The sequence below is a fragment of the Scyliorhinus canicula genome, chromosome 7 (assembly GCF_902713615.1).
Source record: "Scyliorhinus canicula chromosome 7, sScyCan1.1, whole genome shotgun sequence".
NCBI lineage: Eukaryota > Metazoa > Chordata > Chondrichthyes > Carcharhiniformes > Scyliorhinidae > Scyliorhinus > Scyliorhinus canicula.
In genome coordinates, this window is record NC_052152.1 from 135748334 (window position 1) to 135771953 (window position 23620).

General features: G+C 47.6%; 1 protein-coding gene across 1 annotated transcript in view; it reads left to right on the plus strand.

Annotated features, from left to right (window-relative positions):
• Nucleotides 1-1223: 1223 nt before the first annotated feature.
• LOC119969407 (tumor necrosis factor receptor superfamily member 5-like) overlaps nucleotides 1224-23620 on the plus strand; it is a 64972-nt gene continuing 42575 nt past the window's right edge. Inside the window, exon 1 of the mRNA XM_038803024.1 lies at nucleotides 1224-1595. Within this exon, the coding sequence (XP_038658952.1) occupies nucleotides 1560-1595 (36 nt within the window). The 5' untranslated portion in view covers nucleotides 1224-1559. The remainder of the gene's footprint in view (nucleotides 1596-23620) is intronic.

The window sequence follows — 23620 nt, forward strand, 5'->3', positions numbered from 1 at the left end:
CCCCCTGACAATGCAGCAGTCCCGGAGTACTGACCCTCTGACAGTGCTGCACTCCCTCAGTGCTGACCCCCTGACAATGCAGCACTCCCTCAGTACTGACCCTCTGACAGGGCTGCACTCCCTCAGTGCTGACCCTCTGACAGTGCTGCACTCCCTCAGTGCTGACCCTCTGACAGTGCTGCACTCTCTCAGTACTGACCCTATGCCAGTGCAGCACTCCCTCAGTACTGACCCTCTGACAGTGCTGCACTCCCTCTGTACTGACCCTCTGACATGCAGCACTCGTTCAATACTAATCCCTCTGACAATGCAGCACTCCCTCAGTACTGACCCTCTGACACTGCAGCACTCCCTCCGTACTGACCCTCTGACAGTGCGGCACTCTCAGTACTGACCCTCTGACAGCGCTGCACTCCCTCAGTACTGACCCTCTGACAGCGCTGCACTCCCTCAGTACTGACCCTCTGACACTGCAGCACTCCCTCCGTACTGACCCTCTGACAGCGCTGCACTCCCTCAGTACTGACCCACTGACAGTGCTGCACTCCCTCAGTACTGACCCCCTGACAATGCAGCACTCCCTGAGTACTGACCCTGACAGTGCTGCACTCCCTCAGTGCCGATCCCCTGACAATGCAGCACTCCCTCAGTACTGACCATTTGGCAGTACAGCACTCCCTCAGTACTGACCCCCTGACAATGCGGCACTCCCTGAGTACTGACCCTCTGAGAGTGCTGCACTCCTTCAGTGCTGACCCCCTGACAATGCAGCACCCCCTGAGTACTGACCCTCTGAGAGTGCTGCACTCCTTCAGTGCTGACCCCCTGACAAATGCAGCACCCCCTGAGTACTGGCCCTCTGACAGTGCTGCATTCCTTCGGTGCTGACCCCCTGACAATGCAGCACTCCCTCAGCAGTGCCCTGCTGCCTCAGCCTCGGTGTTTAAACTGGAGCCCGTAGGGTGGGTGTCAACACGTGAGGCGAAAGAATCAACACAGTCCCAGCAGGGAATCAAATGTGTTCAAAAGCTGCTGGAGCTGAAAACAAGAAAGACTGTAGAGAGCAGGCAGCTGCTCCGGAGAAACACACGTCCCCATCAGGACTGAGGGGATCTTCCCCTGTCCCCCCCACCCCTTCTGCCTGCACCTTGTAAACCTCTCTCATGTCCCAGTTCTGATGGTAAATCCCATTCCCTGTGGAGGAAGTGCTCAGTCTGGGAGGGAGGCAGTGAAGTGAGAGCCATGATGATCCTCTGTAACTGGTGTAAACTGAGGACGGCCTCCTTCTTCCCCTCCAGCCTGATTCCGCCTTCCGCCTCACACACACACACACAATCATTCCCAAGGTTGCTGCCGGGAATCCACAGGCGCTGTGCCCAGCCTGACCCCGCACCGCCACCTCTCCCTCTGCCAAAGTAAAACCCTGCGCCTTGTATTCAGGCATCGAGTCCGAGCTCTTTTAAAAAAAATATATATTATTGTCGATTCGCCCAAACGGCAGAGACTGAGATGAGATCGGGACAATCGCAGGGATCTGATCTCCGGGGACTGAATGCAGAATGAAAGTGCTGCTGTATCTCTGGCTGTTCACTCAGGTTCATAAATTTTTATATTGCGGGCGTTCAGTGGGGGGCGGCGGAGAGAGATTGCCGAATAACAGGTGCTGGGGTTTTTTGTTGTTGTTGTTGTTGTTGGTTTGGTTTTGAGGGGCTTTTGTTCAGCATCATTAATAATATGAGAGGCTAAAGGGTGTGCGGACAGTCACTGTGTATCCGGTAGTGAGAAATCTGGATATAAATGTAACTCTCTGTAAGAGGAAGTGAGCTACGAAAATATACACACAAGAGCAGAAAATACTGAGCAAGATTAAATGCAGTCACAGGCTCAGGGACATTGGAGGGAATGGGAACGGCTGTTTCATGTAGTTTATTCTTTTTTGAAGAATGATTGAAGCATTCTGGTGGAGGAGGGAATGTGCAGCTCCGAATATCTCCTGGATTGGCTTTGAATTTGGAGACTGGGTTTGACTCTCTGTCCTTTAACCACAGGCCTATCATGGATACCTGACATAGCTCAGGGTGACACGCTGCTATCTCCCCCCCCCCCCCTCTTTCATTGTTATATTGTGAGGGCTGATTTCTATTTCGTTCGAGGGGAATGTAATCACTGGGAGTGTTAAAAGGTTTTTAAATTCAGAAATTATATTCAATAGTAAAGCAGTGACCTTGATTATATTCCCATGTTTGTTTTTTCACTGTGTGTTCAGTTTAATCTCCAACCCTATTTATATAAACTGGTTCAGAGGAATCTAGGTTAGATGTGTGGAGATGCAATTGTAGTCGAGGCGGATGTGTGAGATGATCAGCCGGGTTTGTAATGAATGGCCGAGCAGGCTGGAAGGGCCAAATGGCCTCCCCAGGCTTCTATTTTCTATATATGTTTCCATGTGAGAGAAAAATTAAGGACTTTAATTTATAAAGCACCTTTCTCAACCTGCCAAAACACTTTCAGCAGTTTTGTAGTGACTGTTACAATGTGGACATTGGTGCAGCCATATCTGTGCACAGCAAGCTTAACTACAGCAGTGCGATAATTTATATAATAATAATCTTTATTGTCACAAGTAGGCTTACATTAACACTGCAGTGAAGTTACCGTGAAAAGCCCCTACTCGATAACAACCAGCTAATTCACCTGTGTGAAATAGAGGCAGGGAGTGAGCCATTTGGCCCCTTGAGCCCGCACTGCCATTCAATACAACCATGGCAAATTGGAAACCTAGCACAAAACAAAAAAAGGGACATAATTTGAGTGAAGCGACTTTGAATTCGGGGGAGTAAATGCTGATGGCAGTTACTGAAAATGTGGCATTCGTACTTGGTGATGCATGGTTTTTTTGGTTTGGCAGAGGCAGGAGGAGAGTTTGCTTGGCTAGTGAAAACTGGTGGAGCAGGTTAGCAGGAAGTAAATGTGACAGGAATTCAGTGTTCCATTCATGGCATTTAATACACGTATATTTAGATGTGGCAATAGAATTTTTGAAATTTGCAGTGTTAAGCCTGCACGATGGCACAGTGGTTAGCACTGCTGCCTCACAGCGACAGGGCTCTGGGTCTGCGTGGGTTTCTTCTGGAATGAAGTGAAATTAAAATCGCTTATTGTCACAAGTAGGTTTCAAATGAAGTTACTGTGAAAAGCCCCTGGACGCCACATTCCGGCGCCTGTTTGGGGAGGCTGGTATGGGAATTGAACCCGCGCTGCCTGTCTGCTTGGTCTGCTTTAAAAGCCAGCTATTTAGCCCTGTGCCAAACCAGCCCCTGGGTGCTCCGGTTTCCTCCCGCAGTCCAAAGATGTGCAGCTCACGTGGATTAGCCAGGCTAAAAATTACCCCTTAGTGCCCAGAGATGTTCAGGTTAGCTGGGGCTATGTGGATAGGAAGGGGGAATGGGCTCTTTCTGAGGGTCCATGCAGACTCAATTATCCGAGTGGCCTCCTTCTGCACTGTGGGGATTCTGTAGTAAGCGTTTACAATAATATGATCTGGTTCCTCTCTTTTGCTTTAAGTAGATTACCTGAAGTGTTTAGGGTTATTACATCTTTGTAGAAATCATCGATTTGATCACTGTACACCTTCAACACAATGGGCCATTTCAGTTACTGCACATTATTGGCAAATTGCCCATGAAGATAGAGATAGATAGAGAAATACAGCACAGAACAGGCCCTTCGGCCCATGATGTTGTGCCGAACTTTTGTCCTAGGTTAATCATAGAATTTTGGACACTAAGGGCAATTTATCATGACCAATCCACCCAACCTGCACATCTTTGGCGAATCATTTTTCTTTCGATATGTATAGGAGAAACACTTCACAAACATACTCCATAGAAATACCTAATGATCAGAACCTGCAGTTACAGGACATTGTAAATTGACAGAAAAATGTGACCAAAATATCTTTGCCAGATGAATTGCTTGTGGACAGGAATTAGATGCCCTACATCTTTTTAGGTGTATATAAATATATAAATATATTTAATACATGTATATGAGGGGAGGCGGTGGTATAGTGGGAGGAACATCGGACCCTTCAATGCCTTTTACACCCATTCCATCATTTTTAATAAGAAATCTTTCAATCTCTACTTTAAACATACTCAAGGACTGAGCTTCCACAGCCCTCTGGAGTAGAGAATTCCAAAGATTCATGAACCTCTGTGTAAAGAAATTTCTCCTAATCTTGGTCCTAAGTGATAATGCCAGTTGTAATCCAGATGCCCAAGCTATTATTCTGGTGAATACCGGTTCTTGCGGTCTTAGTCGAGCAGTTGCCATACCAGGCTGTGATGCAGCCAGATAGGATGCTTTCTATGGTGCATCTGCAAAAGCTGATAAGAGTTAATGTGGGCATGCTGAATTTCCTTAGTATGCTGAGGAAGTATAGTCGCTGTTGTGCTTTCTTAGTCGTAGCGTCGATGTGGGTGAACCAGGACAAATGTTTGGAGATGTGTACCCCTAGAAATTTGAAACTGCTAACCATCTCCACCTCAGCCCTGTTGATGCTGACAGGGATGTGTACAGTACTTTGCTTCCTAAAGACAGTGACCAGCTCTTTAGTTTTGCTGGCATTGAGGGATAGATTGTTGTCGCTGCACCACTCCACTAGGTTCTCTATCTCCCTCCTGTATTCTCTCTCGCCGTTATTTGAGATCCGGCCCACTATTGTCGTATCGTTAGCAAACTTGTAGATGGAGTTGGAACCAAATTTTGCCACGCTGTCGTGTGTGTCCAGGGAGTATAGTAGGCAGCGTTGCGGGGCCCCTGTATTGAGGACTATTGTGGAGGAGGTGTAGTTTATCCTTATTGATTGTGGTCTGTGTGTCAGAAAGTCGAGGATCCAGTTGCAGAATGAGGAGCCAAGTCCTAGGGTTTGGAGCTTTGATATGAGCTTGGCTGTGATTATGGTGTTGAAGGCGGAACAGCAGTCAATAAATAGGAGTCTGATGTAGTAGTCCTTGTTGTCGAGATGCTCTTGGGATGAGTGTAGGGCCACGGAGATGAAATCTGCTGTGGACCAGTTGCGACGGTATGCGAATTGCAGTGGATCAAGGCATTCTGGGAGAATGGAGGTGATGCGCTTCATGACCAACCTCTCTAAGCACTTCATTACGACTTTGACCTGTTCTACATTTTTTCCGATTTTCCAAAGTGGAAAATTAAAATCAAGATAGTTTTTAGGCTCCCTGATCTGTTATCACCTGTTTTACACGATCGGCAAAGCCAAAATTACCCACAGATGTCCTAGGTCTCTCCACTTTGGTCTCGCATCCTCCATGCATTCCATCGTCTTCAAATATCTTGGCCACATTTTGTTCTTCACCGAGCGTCCCTTGCCCTTGCCCCTCCCCTGCTGACCTGCAGTAGCTTCCCCCTCCCCTCTATGCAATGAATTTAAAATCTTCAACCTAAATCCCTTCATGACCCCAACACTTTCCAAATCCACAACCACGACCATCTAGAAGGGCAGGAGCAGCAGATATTTGGGAACACCACCACCTGGAAGTTCCCCTCCAAGCCACACACCAATCTGATTTGGAAATACTTCACTGCTCCTTCACTGTCACTGGGTCAAAATCCTGGAATTCCCTCCCTGACAGCACTGTGTGTGTACTTACACCACATGGCCTGCAGCGGTTCAAGAAGGCAGCTCACCATCACCTCCTCAAGGGCAACTAAGGATGGGCTATCAATGCTGGTCTAGCCAGCAAAGCCCAAACCTGTTGAACTAATAAAAAGGAACCTCTGTTTCTCTGGCATATGCCCCTTCCTTTCATCTCATCAACAGCAGCAGGGCCTTCATCCTCCTGGCTCTTACCTGTGGGATTCTATCTCGAAACATTTCTGTTTCTCTATGTTCACTGTGAAAAACTTTTCCAAAACCTTCCTCAACGAAGCTTTTCCTAATGCTCCTAATTTCTTCTTCCCTGGATCAGTGTCTTTTTGTCACACTTACGCTGTGAAGTTCCAGTGGGTTTTTATTTAATGTTAAAGGCATTCTATAAATGGAGGTTGTGGTTATTGAGCAAAACAAACAGATGCAAGTGCTCCATAACCAGTCACTAGGTGGTACCCAAGAGTGGGTCCTGGTCTAATGCTGTAAATGCGTCAGTTTCTGGGCTCTGCAAAATGCCAACCAACACAGGCAGTTCCGAATGTAAGAATTCATGGCCTGGATCCCATGACCTACCAGTGTGTGAAGTGATGGACAAGGGGAGGGCTTAGTGTTGGATCTTGGAGCTGTAATGAACCATCAATAAGACACCCCGTGCTGACAGTAGTCTTTAGAAATCATACAAAAATTAATAACAGCAGCACACATTCAGTCCAAGTTACATCACCAGTTCCATGATGCCAAAAAGTTGGCTGTTCAATGGAAAATGTACCAAACGAAAGGTGTTTAAAAATCAGTATATGTCCACAGGCAGCTGTCAAAAAGAAATGCCAGACCTTCCATCCTCCTTCAGAAATTTCTAAGTTTTGCAATGCAAAAAGCTGTGTCTTCCTCAGTCTTTCCTGATTGTACAAGTGATGAAATGCAAGGGAAAGCTACAATTTAAGCACTGGCTATCCCATGCCCCACTGCACTTTTAGTGTAACAACATATTTTGGCATCAAAGTAGTAGTTCTGACCGCAGGTATATTGTGTGCTACATTCAAGTAGCTCATTTCAAAATTTCCTGGGGTTGCATCAGCTTCTGTGAACCTATTTACCAGCTTTTGTCTGTTTTCTAATTAATTCCATGCCTCTTGTTCATATTTTAAGAGCAGTCGGCTCCTTCCTGGGATTAAGTACCACTCCTCTATGTGCATCGGCTTTAATTGCCTCCAGCTCCCATTCAGGCTGCACCTGCTACAAACATCAACAACATGGTATTCAAATACCATTTTGTATTTCACACGCTCAGTTATTATCTTTCTTGTTCATGTGTCCACCATGGCTCAGTGAAGACACGCACAACTCTGAGCCAGCAAGTTGTGGTTTCAAGTCAAGAGACCTGAACACACGTTTGAAGCTGACAGTCCAGTGCAGCAGTGAGGGAGATTGGCATTGTCGAAGGCACTGTCCTTTGAATCATTCATTAATTAACTGAGATCCCAGTTCCCCCTGTCAGCTGTATGTGAAAGATTCCATGGTGATATTTCAAAGAAGAACGGGCACCACTATCTTGGACAACATTTATCCCTCAACTAACATCACTAAAATAGATAATCTGATCATGCTAGCACAAGTGGATAGCACTGTGGCTTCACAGCGCCAGGGTCCCAGGTTCGATTCCCTGCTGGGTCACTGTCTGTGCGGAATCTGTACGTTCTTCCCGTGTCTGTGTGGGTTTCCTCTGGGCGCTCTGGTTGCCTCCCGCAGTCCAAAGACGTGCAGGTTAGGTGGATTGGCCATGTTAAATTGCCCTTAGTGTCCAAAAAGGTTGGGAGGGGTTGTTGTGTTATGGGAATAGGGTGGAAGTGAGGGCTCAATGGGCTGAATGGCCTCCTTCTGCACTGTATGTTCTATGACTATCTACCTTATTGCTGTTTGTCACTGTGCACGAAGTAGCGGCTGTGTTTCCCGCATTTCAATAGTGACTGCATTTCAAATTACTTTATTGGGTGTGAGGTGCTTTGGAGCATTATGAAAGCTGCTGTATAAATACAAGTTCTTTCATGTCAGCAATATTAATTTGAGAATTGTGAACTAGCGTCTATTAAGCCGTTGTGCAATAGGGAAGTAGTAATCATACTGTTTAACAAAAGCGCATCGACTAGAATATAGTATTAATATTAGTCACCATGAGATTTTTAAAAATTCATTATGTGATGTGGGCATTGCTGGTTAGGCCAGCATTTATTGCCCATCCCTAGTTGCCCTTCAGAAGGTGGTGATGAGTTGCCTTCTTGAACCGCTGCGGTCCCTGAGGTGTAGATACACCCACTGTGCTGTTAGGGAGGGAGTTCCAAGATATTGGTCCAGCGACAGTGAAGGAACAGCGATACATTTCCAAGTCAGGGTGGTGAGTGACTTGGAGGTATATCTCCAGGTGGTGAAGTTAGCAGGTATCTGCTTTTCTTGTCCTTCCAGATGGTAGTGTTCGTAGGTTTGAAATGTGCTGTCTGAGGAACCTTGGTGAGTTACTGCAGTGCATCTTGTAGATGGTACACAAGGCTGCTACTGTTCATCAGTGGTGGAGGGTTTGAATGTTTGTGGAAGGAGGAGCAATCAAGTGGTCTGCTTTGTCCTGGATGGTGTTGAGCTTCTTGAGTGTTGCTGGAGCTACACTCATCCAGGCAAGTGGAGAATATCCAATTACACTCCTGGCTTGAGCCTTGTAGAAGATGGACAGGTTTTTTTTTGGGGGGGGGGGGGGGGGAGGGTCAGGAGGTGAGTTACATGCTGTAGGATTCCTAGCCTTGACCTAGGAATGACTAAACCCACAGTGGAAATGGGCCATGCATTGAACAGGAAGTGCCAACCTGATGCATGACATCAAGCCCAGCTTTGGTTCAGTCATGGAAGAGAGGAGAAGTTGTGCCCCAGTATTGGGGAAATCTGTACAATAGATATTCAGCAGTATTTTAGATTATATATTTATATAGGTTTCTGCTAGTCATTGGTAAGGAAGGTCTTTTGAGAAATCTCTCTCTACCCAAAACAAGAGCCAAATCCCTTGCCTACCACCCCTTGTCACTGCCATTTTCCCACAGCCCACCCTTGCCCATGCTTCTACTATTAGCCCTTTTGGTCGAAGCTGCTGTGCCTTCACCCCACTGGATGTTATATTACCTTTGGTGGTAATATGTCGTTGTTCTTAGCCTTTTGATCCAGAATGGTCCGTTGAGTTGATGACAAAGAAACCACCAATCTTTACATTGAATCAAAACTAATTTATTGGATAATGATTAATTAAATGAAGTTCGCACACACGACTGAGCTATGATTAGTAATAAAGTAATATTGAATCTGTCTAGCAGTAATCTATAATCTAGTAGTCACTAATGATATCCTGGTGTTAACTCTCTCTAATCTAAACTACTCCTCGTGCTGTTCTCCGGCTTTCTCCTTCACTAGTTCTACTCAGCGAAATGGTGGTTCCCTCTAGTGTTTGAATTACCCTGACATGTAATAATTAATCCTTCACTGGCATGCCTATTTACATATCATTACATCCCCCTTTTTTAACATTTTGTTTCTATTTACAAAGGAAAAATGTATAATATTATTACAATACATGATATGTATATAACTTTGAAATGTAGTGAAAAATCAATAACAAAAAAGTTCAACAGGAACGATTCACAAATCGAGTCTGTCCTTAGTCTGCACTCTTGGTGTGTTGAAGTACCAACAAGTCATCATCAGGTGTTCCACTGGTTGAACCACTTTTGTTGTATGACCTGGTCTTTTTCTGTGTTTGTGGTATTGATTTTCTATGTCATTTGCCTTAAAAACTGGTTTGATTTTTTGTCTTGGAGCAAATACGAATTCATGAAATTCATTTGTTTTGTCTGAACGATGTCCATGTTCTGTTTCTACTCCTGGCATTGTTTTGGGCTGTGCTGTTAAGTTGCCCTTCAGTTTCAGAGACGTACCATTGTGTACAGTTCATTATTCCGTAGTTTCTGTTTTTGTGCTCAATAACTGTTCCGTCTGGATTGTTTTGAACCATTTTCAAACTTTTTAGTATCAGCGTCCTTTGTATTATCTGTTCTCAGTCTTTCTCCTTTGCTAGTTCTACCCAGCATTCCCTGAGGTATGATATTTACACAGAGAAATGGTGGTGCCCTCTAGTGTTTGAATTACACTGAGATGTAGTAATTAACCCTTCACTGGCGTACCTACATACATATCATTACACTGGAGACTTGTTATCAGCAGTCCAGATACCAAATAAGCTTCAAGTCCAACTCATTAGAAATGAGATTGGAAAAATAAAGGAAGATAAGCCGAGTTTATGCAACCTGTTCTCATAAGTGAATCCTTTAAGGCTCAACATAAGTCTGGTGAATTTGCGATGCTCCACTTCCAAGGCCTCAGAACCGAACACTGTGCTGGGATGAGGTCTGATCCAGGGTCTGTACAACTATTGCTTCACTTCAGCAATTTTCTATTTCAGCAAAACTGAGTTAAAAGCCAACATTCCATGAGCCTGTTTGATTACTTTAGCCTTTCCCCTTACCTGCCTTTGGGCATATCCTATTACAATCCTCTTATCCCTCTTTTAAGGTTTTGGACAATGCTCGGCACAACATCGAGGGCCGAAGGGCCTGTTCTGTGCTGTACTGTTCTATGTTCTTGTTCTATGTCCATTGTCCCCTGCTCTCCCAAACGGTAAGACTGGGATTTTATGGGGACCCAAGAAGAGTACTCTGAGGCTGGTGGGGGTAGAGGTTGAGGAGAGTAGTAGGCATTTTACCAGTTATGGGAAAGGTGGTGGATGGCCATTGCACCTTTGAGCCAATTGAAGCCTCTAAGTAGTCGATTAAGTGGCAGCCGGGCCCTTTGCTACACGGGGACACTGCCAGGCATACAAGGGCAGCCTTTATTGGGCATGGGGTGAGGGAAGCTCTCCTGATTGGAGCTACTGGCCCACAAAGGGTGTGCCCCCCCCACCCCCCAGTGGCAAGGGTTTCTCTCTTGGTAGCATCCCCACTCCCATTCTCGATAGCACCTTGCCCTTTTCCACACCCATTTGGATTCGGATTTGTTTATTGTCACATTTACCGACGTACTGTGAAAAGTAGTGTTCTGCGTACAGCTAAAACAGATCATTCCGTACATGAAAAGAAAATACATAGGGCAAACATAACATAAAAGAGAGAGGTTAGTGATAGTGTGAGTTTTAGAATTAAGTTTTAAGAGATTAGTACGATTAGAGGAGATGTTAGAAGAGGATCTGTGTGATCTCGCAGAGTCACCACGCTCCGGCGCCATCTTGCAGGTTTGAATGGCAATGGCGATCTCAAATCCACTTAGCTGGGTTTCAGGCCCTCTGTTGTTGTTGCAGCTGCAGGCTCCTTGCAATCCCAGCAGTGGCCACGTTTCCTCGTGGCACTTCTGGGACTAAAGAGTGATCCTTCAATTGGTCAGCAGCACATAACGATTGAATGTTGTTTCTTAAAGCAAAGAAAGTGCCAACTGCACGCAGTTAATTGTCTCCTGCACATAAAATCGTGGCGGGTTGTACCTGACTTTTCCTCAGTTGGACAGGATCACTCCTGTCCCATAAAACCTTGCCCTAAGTCTCTCCAGGTGTTATCCTCCCTCCTTGCTTCCTTCAGTTTCTGTACAGAGCGATTCCTCATTATTATCTAGACTTCCCTGGCCCCTTCTCCTGAGTTCACCATTCCATTTCTTACCTAAACCCCGAATCCTCTTTTTCTCTCCCTTTCTCTCTGCATACTCTATAAACTTTCCTGTCTATTTTCAGACTGTTTCATCTCCAACAGTACCTGTTGAGTGGCCTCTCTACTTCCGAACACTGGCAAGGCCGCCTCACCACTTCCTTTCATCCCTCATCACCCACATCCACCTACCAACTTTCTTCTGAAGCTGTCCCGGGGGTGGTTGGGGGGTTGGGGGGACCTTCCCCCTATCGTTTACATATATTCTCACTTTGCGGCCCCCCCATGTTAGCTGATATTGTAAATGGCTCCATCTCCTCAGGCACTGCCTTTGTTTTCCAAAACTCCTGTCAACACCTCCTTCTCCAAAATCCTACACTTCATATCGCTGTTCTCACTAACAATAATCCTATCTTCGGCCTCCCTATCCCCACGAAGGTCCTTGATTGTACTGATGTCTCCCAGATCTATGCCCATCTTTCTCGCAACTCGCAAAGTGAATCTCTCCAGACGGATTTCCAGTCCTGTCACTGGTCCCATTCCCTGTGACTGTGGTGCACAAACCCACCTCAACCTTTTGACCTCTCTGTGGCCTTTGACCTCTCTGTGGCCTTTGACACTATCACAGGATTTTCCTTCAAGGCAACTCCTCCATTGCCCAACTCCGCGAGACTGCCCTGACTTGACTATAGTCTCACCCAAAATAAAATACTGGATAAACTCAGTAGGTTTGGATGCATTTGTGGGAGAGAGACGCAGAGTTTTTTTTATATAAATAATTTTTATTGAAATTTTTACAAAATACAAAATATAAACATCTTAACTCTATTAATGGACGTGATTTAAAAACCATGTTGTTACGGCGCAGATCTGGTGCACTGATTAAATAGCGGGAAAGGCCAAAATCGAGATTTGCCCTTGGTTCTAATCAGTTTATTATATAACTGGCTCGCTCCTGATGGCTCGTTCCGGATCCTGCTCAAATATGGCGGGCATATCATTAACCCTTAATTGGTATTCATTTCCATTTCATTAGCGAGATTGAAGTTGAATGCAATGGTCGGGGAGAGCTGAAGATTTCCAGATCGGCCGTTGCCCCTGAGCCAGCAAGGGGTGGGAGGTGAGGGGCTTTTCATCTGCGAGGGGCTTTTCATCTGCGAGGCCTCCAAGCCAGCCATCTTTAAATATTGTAGCTACCCAAAACAGTGGCAACTACAGCTGCTGCCTGTCTGTCCTACCAAACACTTCTATAATAGATAGGCACTGCTAGGTTGGAAGGGGCACTGGCAGTGTGCCAGGCTGGCAGTGCCAAGATGCCTGGGTGTCAGGTTGCCCATACTTGAGATCGGGCCCGGGGTGCCCTGCCCTTATGAGATAGGGTGAGATTCGAGATGAACTTGTCAGTTCTGGAAATGAAGGTAAGTGCGGCCTCGGTGGGGCATTCCAATCCGAGGCCAGAAAAAGGTCCTGTTTGATAGCAGGATTGTTCTCGGCACGGTAGGCGCTGAGAATCGCCCCACCAAACACGCCCTTAACAGGACTCTGTTCTTTTCCTGTTAGATTGTGCCCGCTATCTCCTCAACCCCGCAATGACTCTGGAGAGGTCCAGGGAGCTAACCTTGGTCCTCCCCCTCTTCCTAAGCTGCCCTCGGCAACAGTATCCGGGCACCTGGGGTCACCATGCACACGGATGATAACCAACTCTGCCTCTCTTCATCTGACCATCGCCTTTGTGCCATCAGGGTACTCGTCAACATCCAGTCTTGGCAATTCTGTAGCTTTCTTCAGCAAGACACAGGAAAGACCAAAATCACTGTATCTGGCTCTTGTCATAAGCCCAGAAACAACTCTGGCAAAGCTATCCCCTCGCATACTGTGTTGGTAGAAGGTGATACCATGGGCACAGAACATTCACATCCTATGCAGGGGTGTTCAGCACTTCTGAAAACCTCTTATTTCCTTCTGATATGAGTCTGTAACCACCAGATCAGGCAATGAGATAAGTGATCACCTGCAAGCACCATTTCTCCCTTTTATTTGCTCACCTTGAGGGAACTGACTCCGCCAGCTGATATTTCAAATCTTTTTAGTTGGAGGTGCGCTCAGCAGACACTGGAACCCGTTGGCCGTGATGGAATGCTCAGTAACAAGCGATGACACAAATCACTGAAGTGTCTTCGAAGAAATTTCCCCACGAGTTTTATTGTGGGAAACTGGGGTTAGTTGTGGTGATCAGCCACATGACTGTGGGTGATTGTTGTAGAAACAGCAAGAGTTGCTCCTCAACTCTACCAATATGTATTAGATAATCAGTGTCATAATTTTAACACAGATTAACTAGTTTAAGGATTCACTGGCATAATCAATTTGACACTCAATAATCAGTACAATCATTTTAACAAGGAATAATTAGCATATTCATTAAAAAAGGAATAATAACGTCTAAATTTAACATTGTCATATCCATTCATTGCACCCATTTTAAAGTGGGTGTGGTGGTAACCTCTTTAGGAGAGGCCTGTGTCTGATCTGCTCAATTCAGTCACTGGTAAATAGGCTGGGGCCTTTTTTAAGATGACCCCACGTGAGGGCAGGTCTCATTCTATTTTAAAAATTAATTCCCGATGCTATTTCAGATCTGTATTGCCAAGCCAGTTTGCCTGAATCAGAGGTTGCGGTGTGTTAATTTTGGTTTCACTGCGGGTCTTTAAAGAGGCCACAGAAGGCTGTTTCATAAAAGGGCCACAAAACGTTCACTTTCTCACTGCAGTTTGGTGTTGAAAGAAGCAGCCCGACCCAGCATCCATTGTGGCCTGTCCTCGAAACCCCACCACCCCCTGATTTCCCAGAGCCACTCTTGCCTCTTTTGTGTGCCTTAGGACTGGGAAAAGTCCTCAGCAGGCGGCCTGATTGCCCCTCACAGCTCAGCAGAAGGCTTCTTTTTTTTTAAAAAATGTTTTTATTAGCGTTTTTCGTTTTATAGATTACAAAATAAACAAATATATACAATTTACAGAAAAAATACATTAGAAGTAGCATTATCACATCTCCCCCACCACAACTGACGGTGATCAGTTCCTTAAAATAAACTACCAATGGTTGCCACCTCCGGTAGAATACCTCAACCTAACCCCTCACAGTGTACTTCACCTTCTCTCGGCACAAAAACTCCATCAAGCCTCCCAACCAGATTGAGGCGCTGGGTGGAGACACAGACCTCCACCCCAGCAGAACCCGCCTCCGGGCAATCAACACGGTGAAGGTATGAACATCCGCCCTCCCTCTTATCCCTCTGCAGCACGGCGAGTCCGATGCCCCAATAATGGCAACTAATGAACAGGGCTCCTTTTCAACATTCAAATTATGACATGGTGTTAAAGAAGGAGACCTAAAAGCTCACAAGCTTGGGGCAAGATCAGAACACGTGCGCATGGCTGGCTGGACCCCCGGACACGCTCTCATCTGTCATCTACCTCCGAGAAGAAGCAACTCAAAGAACAAAGAAAAGTTACAGCACAGGAACAGGCCCTTTGGCCCTTCAAGCCTGCGCTGATCCAGATCCTCTATCTAAAACTGTCGCCTATTTTCTAAGGATATGTATCCCTCTGCTCCCTGCTCATTCAGGTATCTGTCTAGATACATCTTAAATGACATCTTAAAAAACTGATTCTGGACTTGGTCAGGTGCACCCTAAACACCACTTTAAGCTGGATCAAACCCAGCCTCGTACATCAAGACGTGGAGTTCACCATGCGTAATCATTTTAACTAAGCAATAATCATTTTTTATTGGTGGTTGTGCCTTCAGCGCCATTAAAAGAATTAAACCTTTAGCAAACATTTCAGCCACTTTAGAATCGTTTGGTTGCTCTGTTGAATTTGAGAATGTTTTTTGTGTAAGTAGTTGACACTAATGATATCAGTGTGGAAAGTGAGAGAATTACCACTGAGCTACAATGGGAACTTTGCTGACATAATGATGGTCCATTCCAATTCTCTTCCCCACACCAAGTGTTGCACTAAGGCAGACTTTCGTCTGTTTCCATAGCTAATATTTCCTGGAACAGGTTGCTAGTCTGTTGCCAGAAATTGTAGCTTGAGAGGCGCCACTCCTCATCAAGCACGGCTGACCAGGAGTCACTCCAGCTCTTGCCGCCAGCCATAGGTGTCTTTGGAAGGATTTTGCAGGATGACACTCAACCTGTTTCGCCTTCCTTGGCAATTAAGTCCTGTGATGGGACTTGAACTTGGAGCTTCTGGCTCCAAGGCAAGGATGCTACCCACTGCGGCACAATGCCTCTATAAGCCCTGCTGAGGGAATCCCCACCCCTGTACCGGCAATAAGTGAATAAAATCAATCCGGCCCTCTGTTAAGGCGTATTAACAATGCAGATTGCATCTAGTGGCAATTCATTATATCTCTCAGAAACATCCTGAAGTATAAGGTGCTATCTATTACTTTGAAACACAGTGACCATCGTTATTTGATTTGATTTGATTTATTATTGTCACGTGTATTAGTATACAGTGAAAAGTATTGTATACTTTTATACAAGAAACAATACTTTTCACTGTATATTAATACATGTGACAATAATAAATCAAATCAAATAATGATGGTCACTGCGTTCCAGAATTTTGACCCAGCGACAGTGAAGGAACTGTGATATATTTCCAAGCCGAGGTGGTGAGTGACTTGGAGGGGAACCTCCAGGTGGGGTTCCCAGGTATCTGCTACTCTTATCCTTCTGGAGGGTAGTGGTCGTAGGTTTGGAAGGTGCTGTCAAAGGAACCATGGTGCGTTCTTGCAGTGCATCTCTTAGATGATACACGCGGCTGCCACTGTTTGTTGGTGGTGGAGAGTTTGGATATTTGCGGAAGGAGGAACAATCAAGTGGGCTGCTTTGTCCTGGACGGTGTCAAGCTTATTGTGTTGTTGGAGCTGCACTCATCCAGGCAAGTGGAGAGTATTCCATTACACTCCTGACTTGTGCCTTGTAGATGGTGAACAGGCTTTAGGGGGTCAGGAGGTGGAGTTACTTGCCGCAGGAGTCTTAGCCTTTTACTTGCCCCGGTAGCCACAGTACAGTATTAATAAGGCTAGTCCAGTTCAGTTTCTGATCAGTGGGGGATTCATCGATGGTAATGCCATTGAATGTCAAGGGGTGGGGGTTAGATCCTCTCTTGTAGGAGATGCAATTGTCTTGCACTTCTGTGGCACAAATGTAACTTGCCACTTTTTAGCCCAAGCTTGGATATTATCCAGGTCTTGCTGCATTTGGGCATGGGCTGCTTCATTATCTGAGGAGTTGCGAATAGCGCTGAACATTGTGCAGTCATCCTCAAACATTCCCACTTCTGACCTTATTGATGAAGCAGCTGAAGATGGTTGGGCCTAGGACACTACCCTGAGGAACTCCTACAGTGATGTCCTGGAGCTGAGATGATTGACTTCCAACCCCACAACCATCTTCCTTTTGTGCCAGGTATGAATCCAACCAGCAGAGAGTTTCCCCCTGATTCCCATTGACACCAGTTTAGCGAGGGCTCTTTGATGCCATACTCGGTGAAATGCTGCCTTGATGTCAAGGGCAGTCACTCTCACCTCACCTCTGGCATTCTGCATTTCTTTTGTTCATGCGTGAACCAGGGCTGTAATGAGGTCAGGAGCTGAATGACCCTGGCAGAACCCAAATGGAGTGTTCAAGAGCAGGTATTGCTGAGTAGTCGCACTTGATAGGGGAGATGTTTGGATTCTCTCTTGTTGGGAGATGCTCATTGCCTGGCAATTATGCCATTTGTTAGCCCAAGCCTGGATATTGTCCAGACCTTGCTGTATTTTGACATGGACTGCTTCAGTACCTGAGGAGTCATGAATGGTGCTGAACATTGTGCAACTGAAATGATTAACCTCCAACGAATACAATCATCTTCGTGTTGGTATGACTCCAACTAGTGGAGTATTTTCCCTCTTATTCCCATTGACTTCAGCTTTGGTAAGCCTCTTTGATGCCATGCTGCAAATGCAAATGTCAAATGCAGCCTTGATGTAAAGGCAGTCACTCTCATGTTACTTCTGATATTCAGCTCTTTTGTCCATGTTTGAACCAAGGCTGTAATAAGGCCAGGAGCTGAGTGACCCTGGTGGAATTCAAACTGAGCATTAGTTAACAGGTTATTGCTGAGTAAGGGCCTCCTGGTACTGCTGTTGATTACCCCTTCCAGCACTTTACTGATGATTGAAAATAGATTGATGGGATGGTTTAGATTTGTCCTGCTTTTTGTGGACATGACATTTTTCCACAGCACCCGGTAGATGCCAGTGTTGTAGCTGAATTGGCCAGGGGAACCACAAGCTCTGGGGCACAAGCCTTTGATACTATTGCTGAAATTGTGACTGGGCCGTTAGACCTTGAACTGCTTGCCCAGCGATTGGCTAACCATTCCACTGACCTCATCAAACTACTTTCTCTAGTCTGTGCCTCCCTATCAGCATTAATCACCCCCCCCCCCCTCCCCCTGTAATTATCTCCCCATCATCCCCCACTGCTACCCGACTCCCTTCAAGGCCTGATCATTCCCTGCTTTCTGATTGCTGGGCTCTGTTAAATTTTGAAAACTTCATCCCTGTTATGACTGGAATTTCCTCCTGTGCCCTCTGCCAAGACCATTATTGAAACAGCCCTTTTAGCCATTCCCGATATCTTGATAACAAAGAAACATTGGGCGTGATCTTCCGGCCTCGTTACACTCCCGCTCAAGTGAAACGAGGCCAGCGAATGGCCGGTGAATAGCGGGAGAGGCCAAAAACGGGAACTGCGGCAGGCGCCAAACAGTTTGCGATGCAACTTGCCTACTCCCATAGGCGAAATCGGAATCTCGCCGTAGCAAGGCGAGAAACAAATTATCACCACTTACGCCCCATTTCTATACAATTAACGAGAGCTACCCCTGATCCAAATGCCTCCCGTCATTCAGCGGACTCCCCAACAGGTGGTCACGCTGGCACCGATTAGTACTCCTTTTTAAAAAGGTCAACCTGGCGGAAGGGCTTCTGTGGGGAGCCGAGAAGGGGAGTAGCCATCTTTGCTGACAGGCAAAGTGTTTGCGGATGCTGGGCTCGGTGGGGGATGGGGGACCCTCAACTGAGCGTGCTGGGGCCCTTCGCAGGGGTGGGCCGCCATGTGTGGGTGGTGGTGGGGGGGGGCAACTGGGGAGCAACTGCTCGCTGCACCACCATGCCAATCCCTGGATCTTGTGTACCCGTTCCGGGGGCAACCCTTGTCCCTGCCCGTCTGCCCCACCGACCACCCATAACTCCCATTGACTGTCGAGGCCTCTGGCTGACTGTCTGAAGGCTGTAGCATCTAGGGAATTGGCAATCGTGGTTAAGTGAGTAATTCACACAATCCAAGTGTATTCCCGTGGGTGCGCAGGCCAGGTAGCATGTGGGAGTTACTGCCTTGCATCCTGAACAGACCTTGATGCCTGGACAGTGTGCGTGAACACTGTGGGAGGCAACACCACACACTCAGCAGCCAACAGAACACCCAGGGGATGGGACACAGCTCCGGGGGACATGACCATGGCCGGAGGGTGGGTGAGTTCGACGGGGAAGCGGCCAGTGCCTGGTCCAGTTGATGTTGTGAGTGGGAGTCCGGGATATAGGGTCTGGAGCCCGGTGAGGGGGCCTGCTGCGGCCGGGTGTGCGTGGGCAGGGTGTTTCAAGTAGGGGCGAGATGGCGGAGGGGGGGGGGGATCTTTGGGAGAATGGAGGGTCCCGAGGTGGAAGTCACTGTTGTTTGTCAGTCTAACACCCTCTCCCAATTTAAAAAAAAAAATACTTTATCAGAGTTACAAAATCAGAGCTCAGAATGTGGATCACGGGCAAACCCCTAATCCAGCTCCTTGCCTGCTCCAAAAACCAATTCAAATTGATCCAATTCATGGTCCCCACAAGAGAGACATACCAGATCTGAGCCAAAAGGCTCAATATGCGCTCGATCTTAGTCAAAAGGCCAATAAGCGATCCCTCTCCCAATTCTTTACAGATATTGTAAACTATGGCAGGGATGTTGGACGTAGCAGTTGCCTTAGTGGTGCTGGTGCTACGCGATGCGGACAGGAGAAGATGGCAGCAACAGTGTCTGCAGATGCTCGAGGGAGTGTTGGACCCCATCCCACACCCTGAGGACCTGGCCACCCATCAGGCTAGGGAGGAACTCAAGAGGAAGAGTCCCACGATGGACCAGGGTGTACAGGCGTTGCTGGTCTTTTGAACAGATGACAGACAACTTGTGCCGCAGGAGGCCCCGCCTCAACAAGGAGGTGGTGCGGTACCTGTGCCACGTCCCCATGGACTTGGCACCACATGGAGGAGGAAATTACCTGCGCCCGGTGGCTGTCAAGGTCACTGCAGCACTGCAGCCCTGAACGTTTATGCCACGGAATCATTCCAGGCACTCGTACTTGCCCACTTCATCTAGGATGTGGCCTGGTCCATCGTCGCAACCAGACCCACCCACCAAGCCCATTTCTCCAGGATATGTGTGGTATCTCACAGGCCACAGCCCACAGGTGCATTGGGCAGGTCACAAATGTCCTGTATGCCTGGGCGGAAGACTGCATCCACATTGACATGGACCAAGCCCAACAGGATGCCCAGGCAGCAGGTTTCTCCGCCATCGCCGGAATGTCCCAGGTCCAGGAGGTAATAGATGCCACATATGTTGCCCTGTGCTCACTGAGCCATTTGGGGTGCCCTATGTTAGCTGAATGGGGTTCCACCCCTCAATATACAGCTCGTGTGCAACCACCAGATGAAGATAATGCACGTGTGTGCACGCTTCCCGGGGAGTGTGCACGACAGCTACATTCTGGGGCAGTCGGTCATCCCTGGTCTCTCTGAGGAGCACCCCAAGGATGGGTGGCTGGCTCCTGGGGGATAAGGGATATCCGCTGAGGACCTGGCTAATGATGGCAGTACGGAAGCCGGAGACTGAAACGGAGACCTGCCATAATGAGGCCCATGCAGCCACCCGGGGTGTCATTGAGCAGTGCATTGGACTCCTTGAGGTGCGGTTCCGATACCTCGACCGCTATGGTGGTGCGCTCCTGGAGGGTCGTCCGCTTTGTTGTGGTCTGCTGTATCTTCCACAACATGACACAGGAGCGGAGTGACGGGCTGGAGGTTGATGACGAGGAACATGTGGCCATCTCGGAGGAAGAGGATGAGGGGGGGGAGACGAGGATGATGATGAGGCACTGGACCAGCTGGGGCTGGAGGACGAGGCTGGGAGGAACCTGAGGCCCAGCCAGAGGTTGCAGGACAGGTGGCAGTGGTGGAGGTCCGGCAAGCCCGGAGGGCCAGGGAGGCCCTCGTACTTGCCCACTTCACCTAGGACGTGGCCTGGTCCATCATCGCAACCTTACCCACCCATCAAGCCAATGTCTCCAGAGTGTGTGTCGCATCACTCCACGGTGCTGGGACTGTGTCGGTACTGTCAGCAGGTCACTGTCAAGGTCAGCGCGTTGATGATAACCCACAGAGAGCTCGGCGTTTGTGCTCCTCAATCTGTGCCATAGTCTGACCCCTGCCTGTCTGGTGCTCACTCACACCCATCACCTGCACGCGGTGATGCATTGTGGAAGAAAGTGACAGAGGCATGCTACTGGTTGTGCACAAGGGCGTTTATTGTTCAATATTGGTCCCCACTCTCCCGATGGTGCAGCCCCCCCTCCCCCAGGTCCCCTCAGTGATCCTCGATGTGCTTAGCCCTCCTAGCTCTACCACTACGTCTCAGTGTGTCCCCAGGATGCACATCTGAGATGGAGCAGCCAGCTGCTTACCGTGTCCCGCGGCCTTCAGTGCCCCTGGTGGGCGAGCGCCTCTGGGGGCTCTGGGGCCGGAGGACCCCGGCTCACTTGTCGGCGGCACATGCACGGCCGTGCAGCCCTGTCCCGTGTGCTGATCCCGAGTTGCGGCCCGCATCAGAGGGGTGAAATGCGGGAGAGCTGGTAAGCACTCAGCGTCCCCTCCTCCCGGTTGGTGCCCACAGCACCCTGGGGTTCACCTTGGAATGGAGGGGAAGCTGGTTCGGGCCCTGGCTGTCCCTGCATCATCTGGCTCTGCCAGCCCTGGCGGTTCCCCATGGTCCGCACCATCGTGTCGAAGCCATCGGCGATGCTCCTCAGTCGCTGGGGCATGCTCTGCAGCACCTCAGCAATGCCCACCTGCGCCTGGGTCAAGCTCTGCAGCGCCTCGGCCATGCCCATCTGAGAGTGGGGCATGTTAGCATGGGGCTGGCGAGTGCGGTCCCAGCGAATCAGCTGGCGAGCCAGCATTCGGGGCGAGAAGCCCATGAGGCCTCATTAAGTGGACAAATTAACGTTGATTTGTATTGCTGGCCTCGTTGGGCTAGCGCCGGGAAACCCGCGACAATTCCCGCTCGCTGGCACACTTAGAAATTTTTCTGGAGAATCGCACACATTGTCTCAGTAATTCCTCTCCTGGTGGCTCACCGTAGTGTGCACCAGATTTAATTGTTTAATATCTGGAGGCTCCAAGACAATCCTGGGAGTGGGAGGGTTGGTGACCCACTTTATGAGCTTTCGCAGATGCCAACAGATTTCCTGACCCACTCCTGTTGGACAATGGGTGTGGGATGGAAGGGGATTGGTGCTGGGAGGCATACTAATTCTGTCAGCATACGTCTAGTACTGAGCCAACGACATCTGCCCTGGCTCGGGCACCTTCAATAGATGGGTGACAATCGTATAGCCAAAGACATTCCATGCAGTTAACTGGCCGCTGCATCATTACCTGCTGGATGTCCATGCCTCCATTACAAGGACACCTGTAAGTGGGATTTGAAGATGGCAGGCGTAGACACTTTCAACTCGGAGACTGTCATTGATGGTGGAGACTTTGGAGCTGCTGGCTGTTTGCAAGGGCAATAGAAGAGGCGAGCTGAAACAAAAAGCTCAGCTAGCCCAGAAGACAGAGGCCAGTGAAACATGCACCATCTCAGCTCACTGTCCTCCCCTGCAGTAAACGTGGCAGAGACTGCCTTGCCAGGCAATGCTTAATACAGAGCTGACCAGCGCCGTCTCAGGAGATGGTACTTAGTGGCCGATGTAACAGCCCATCCCAAAACGGAGCTGAAATATAAAAATCACTCAATTCCCTGCAATCCTATAGATTTGTTCACGTTCAGTAGTTTCTCCCCTTGACAGTTTCCTTATTTATATTAAATCCAATCAGTAAATTCTTCTTGTGACTTTTTAGACTGTTTATTATTTTCTTCTTCCCTTCCTTCATGGGAAAAACAGATACAAAATATTAATTTAACAAATCTGCCTTTTTAGTATTATCCATTACAGAGTCATGTGTGTCTGTTGTCAATGAACTCACATCCCCCCATTACCACCCTCTTTAATATAATATACATAATAGCATCTCCTATTGTGAGTTTTGAAAGCATTTTCTCAGTGTGCCTTATGCACCTAAGCTGTAATATTCAAAAAAGAAACATTTTTTCATTCATTGTTCCTGGGGTTTGGGCATCACTGGCGAGGCAGCAATTGTTGCCCATACCTTACTGCCCTTTTCTCCTGAATATAGGAGCAACTGTCGGCCATTCAGCCCATCAGACCGTTCAGTGTGATCATACCTGATCATCCACTTCAATGCCTTTTCCCCAAACTATCCCCACACCTCTGAAGTCATTGGTATTTAGAAATCAGTCGGACTCAATGACTGAGCATCCACAGCCCTCTGGGATAGAGAATTCCAAAGATTCACAACCCTCTGAGTAAAAATAAATTCTCCTCATCTCAGTTGCACGTGGCTTCCTCCTTACTTTGAAATTGTGCATCCTGGTTCTAAACTCTCCAACCAGAGGAAACAGCTCGCCTGCATCTACCCTGCCTATTGCTTTAAGTATTTTGTAGGTTTCAATGAGATCACCTCTCATTTTTCAAAACTCGAAAGTGCCCAATTTCCCCAATCTCTTGGTAGTATGCTGTTTCGGATGGTTGTTGCAGACTTGATGGGCTGAATAGCCTCCTTCTGTCTGTAGGGATTCAATGATTCTGAAGGTCAACATACCATTAACCTTCCGAATTGTCTGCTGCACCTGCATGTTAGCCGTCAGTGGTTTATTGGATATGCAGGTCCTTTTTTAATATCTTACAACACCAGATTAAAGTTCAACAGGTTTGTTTCG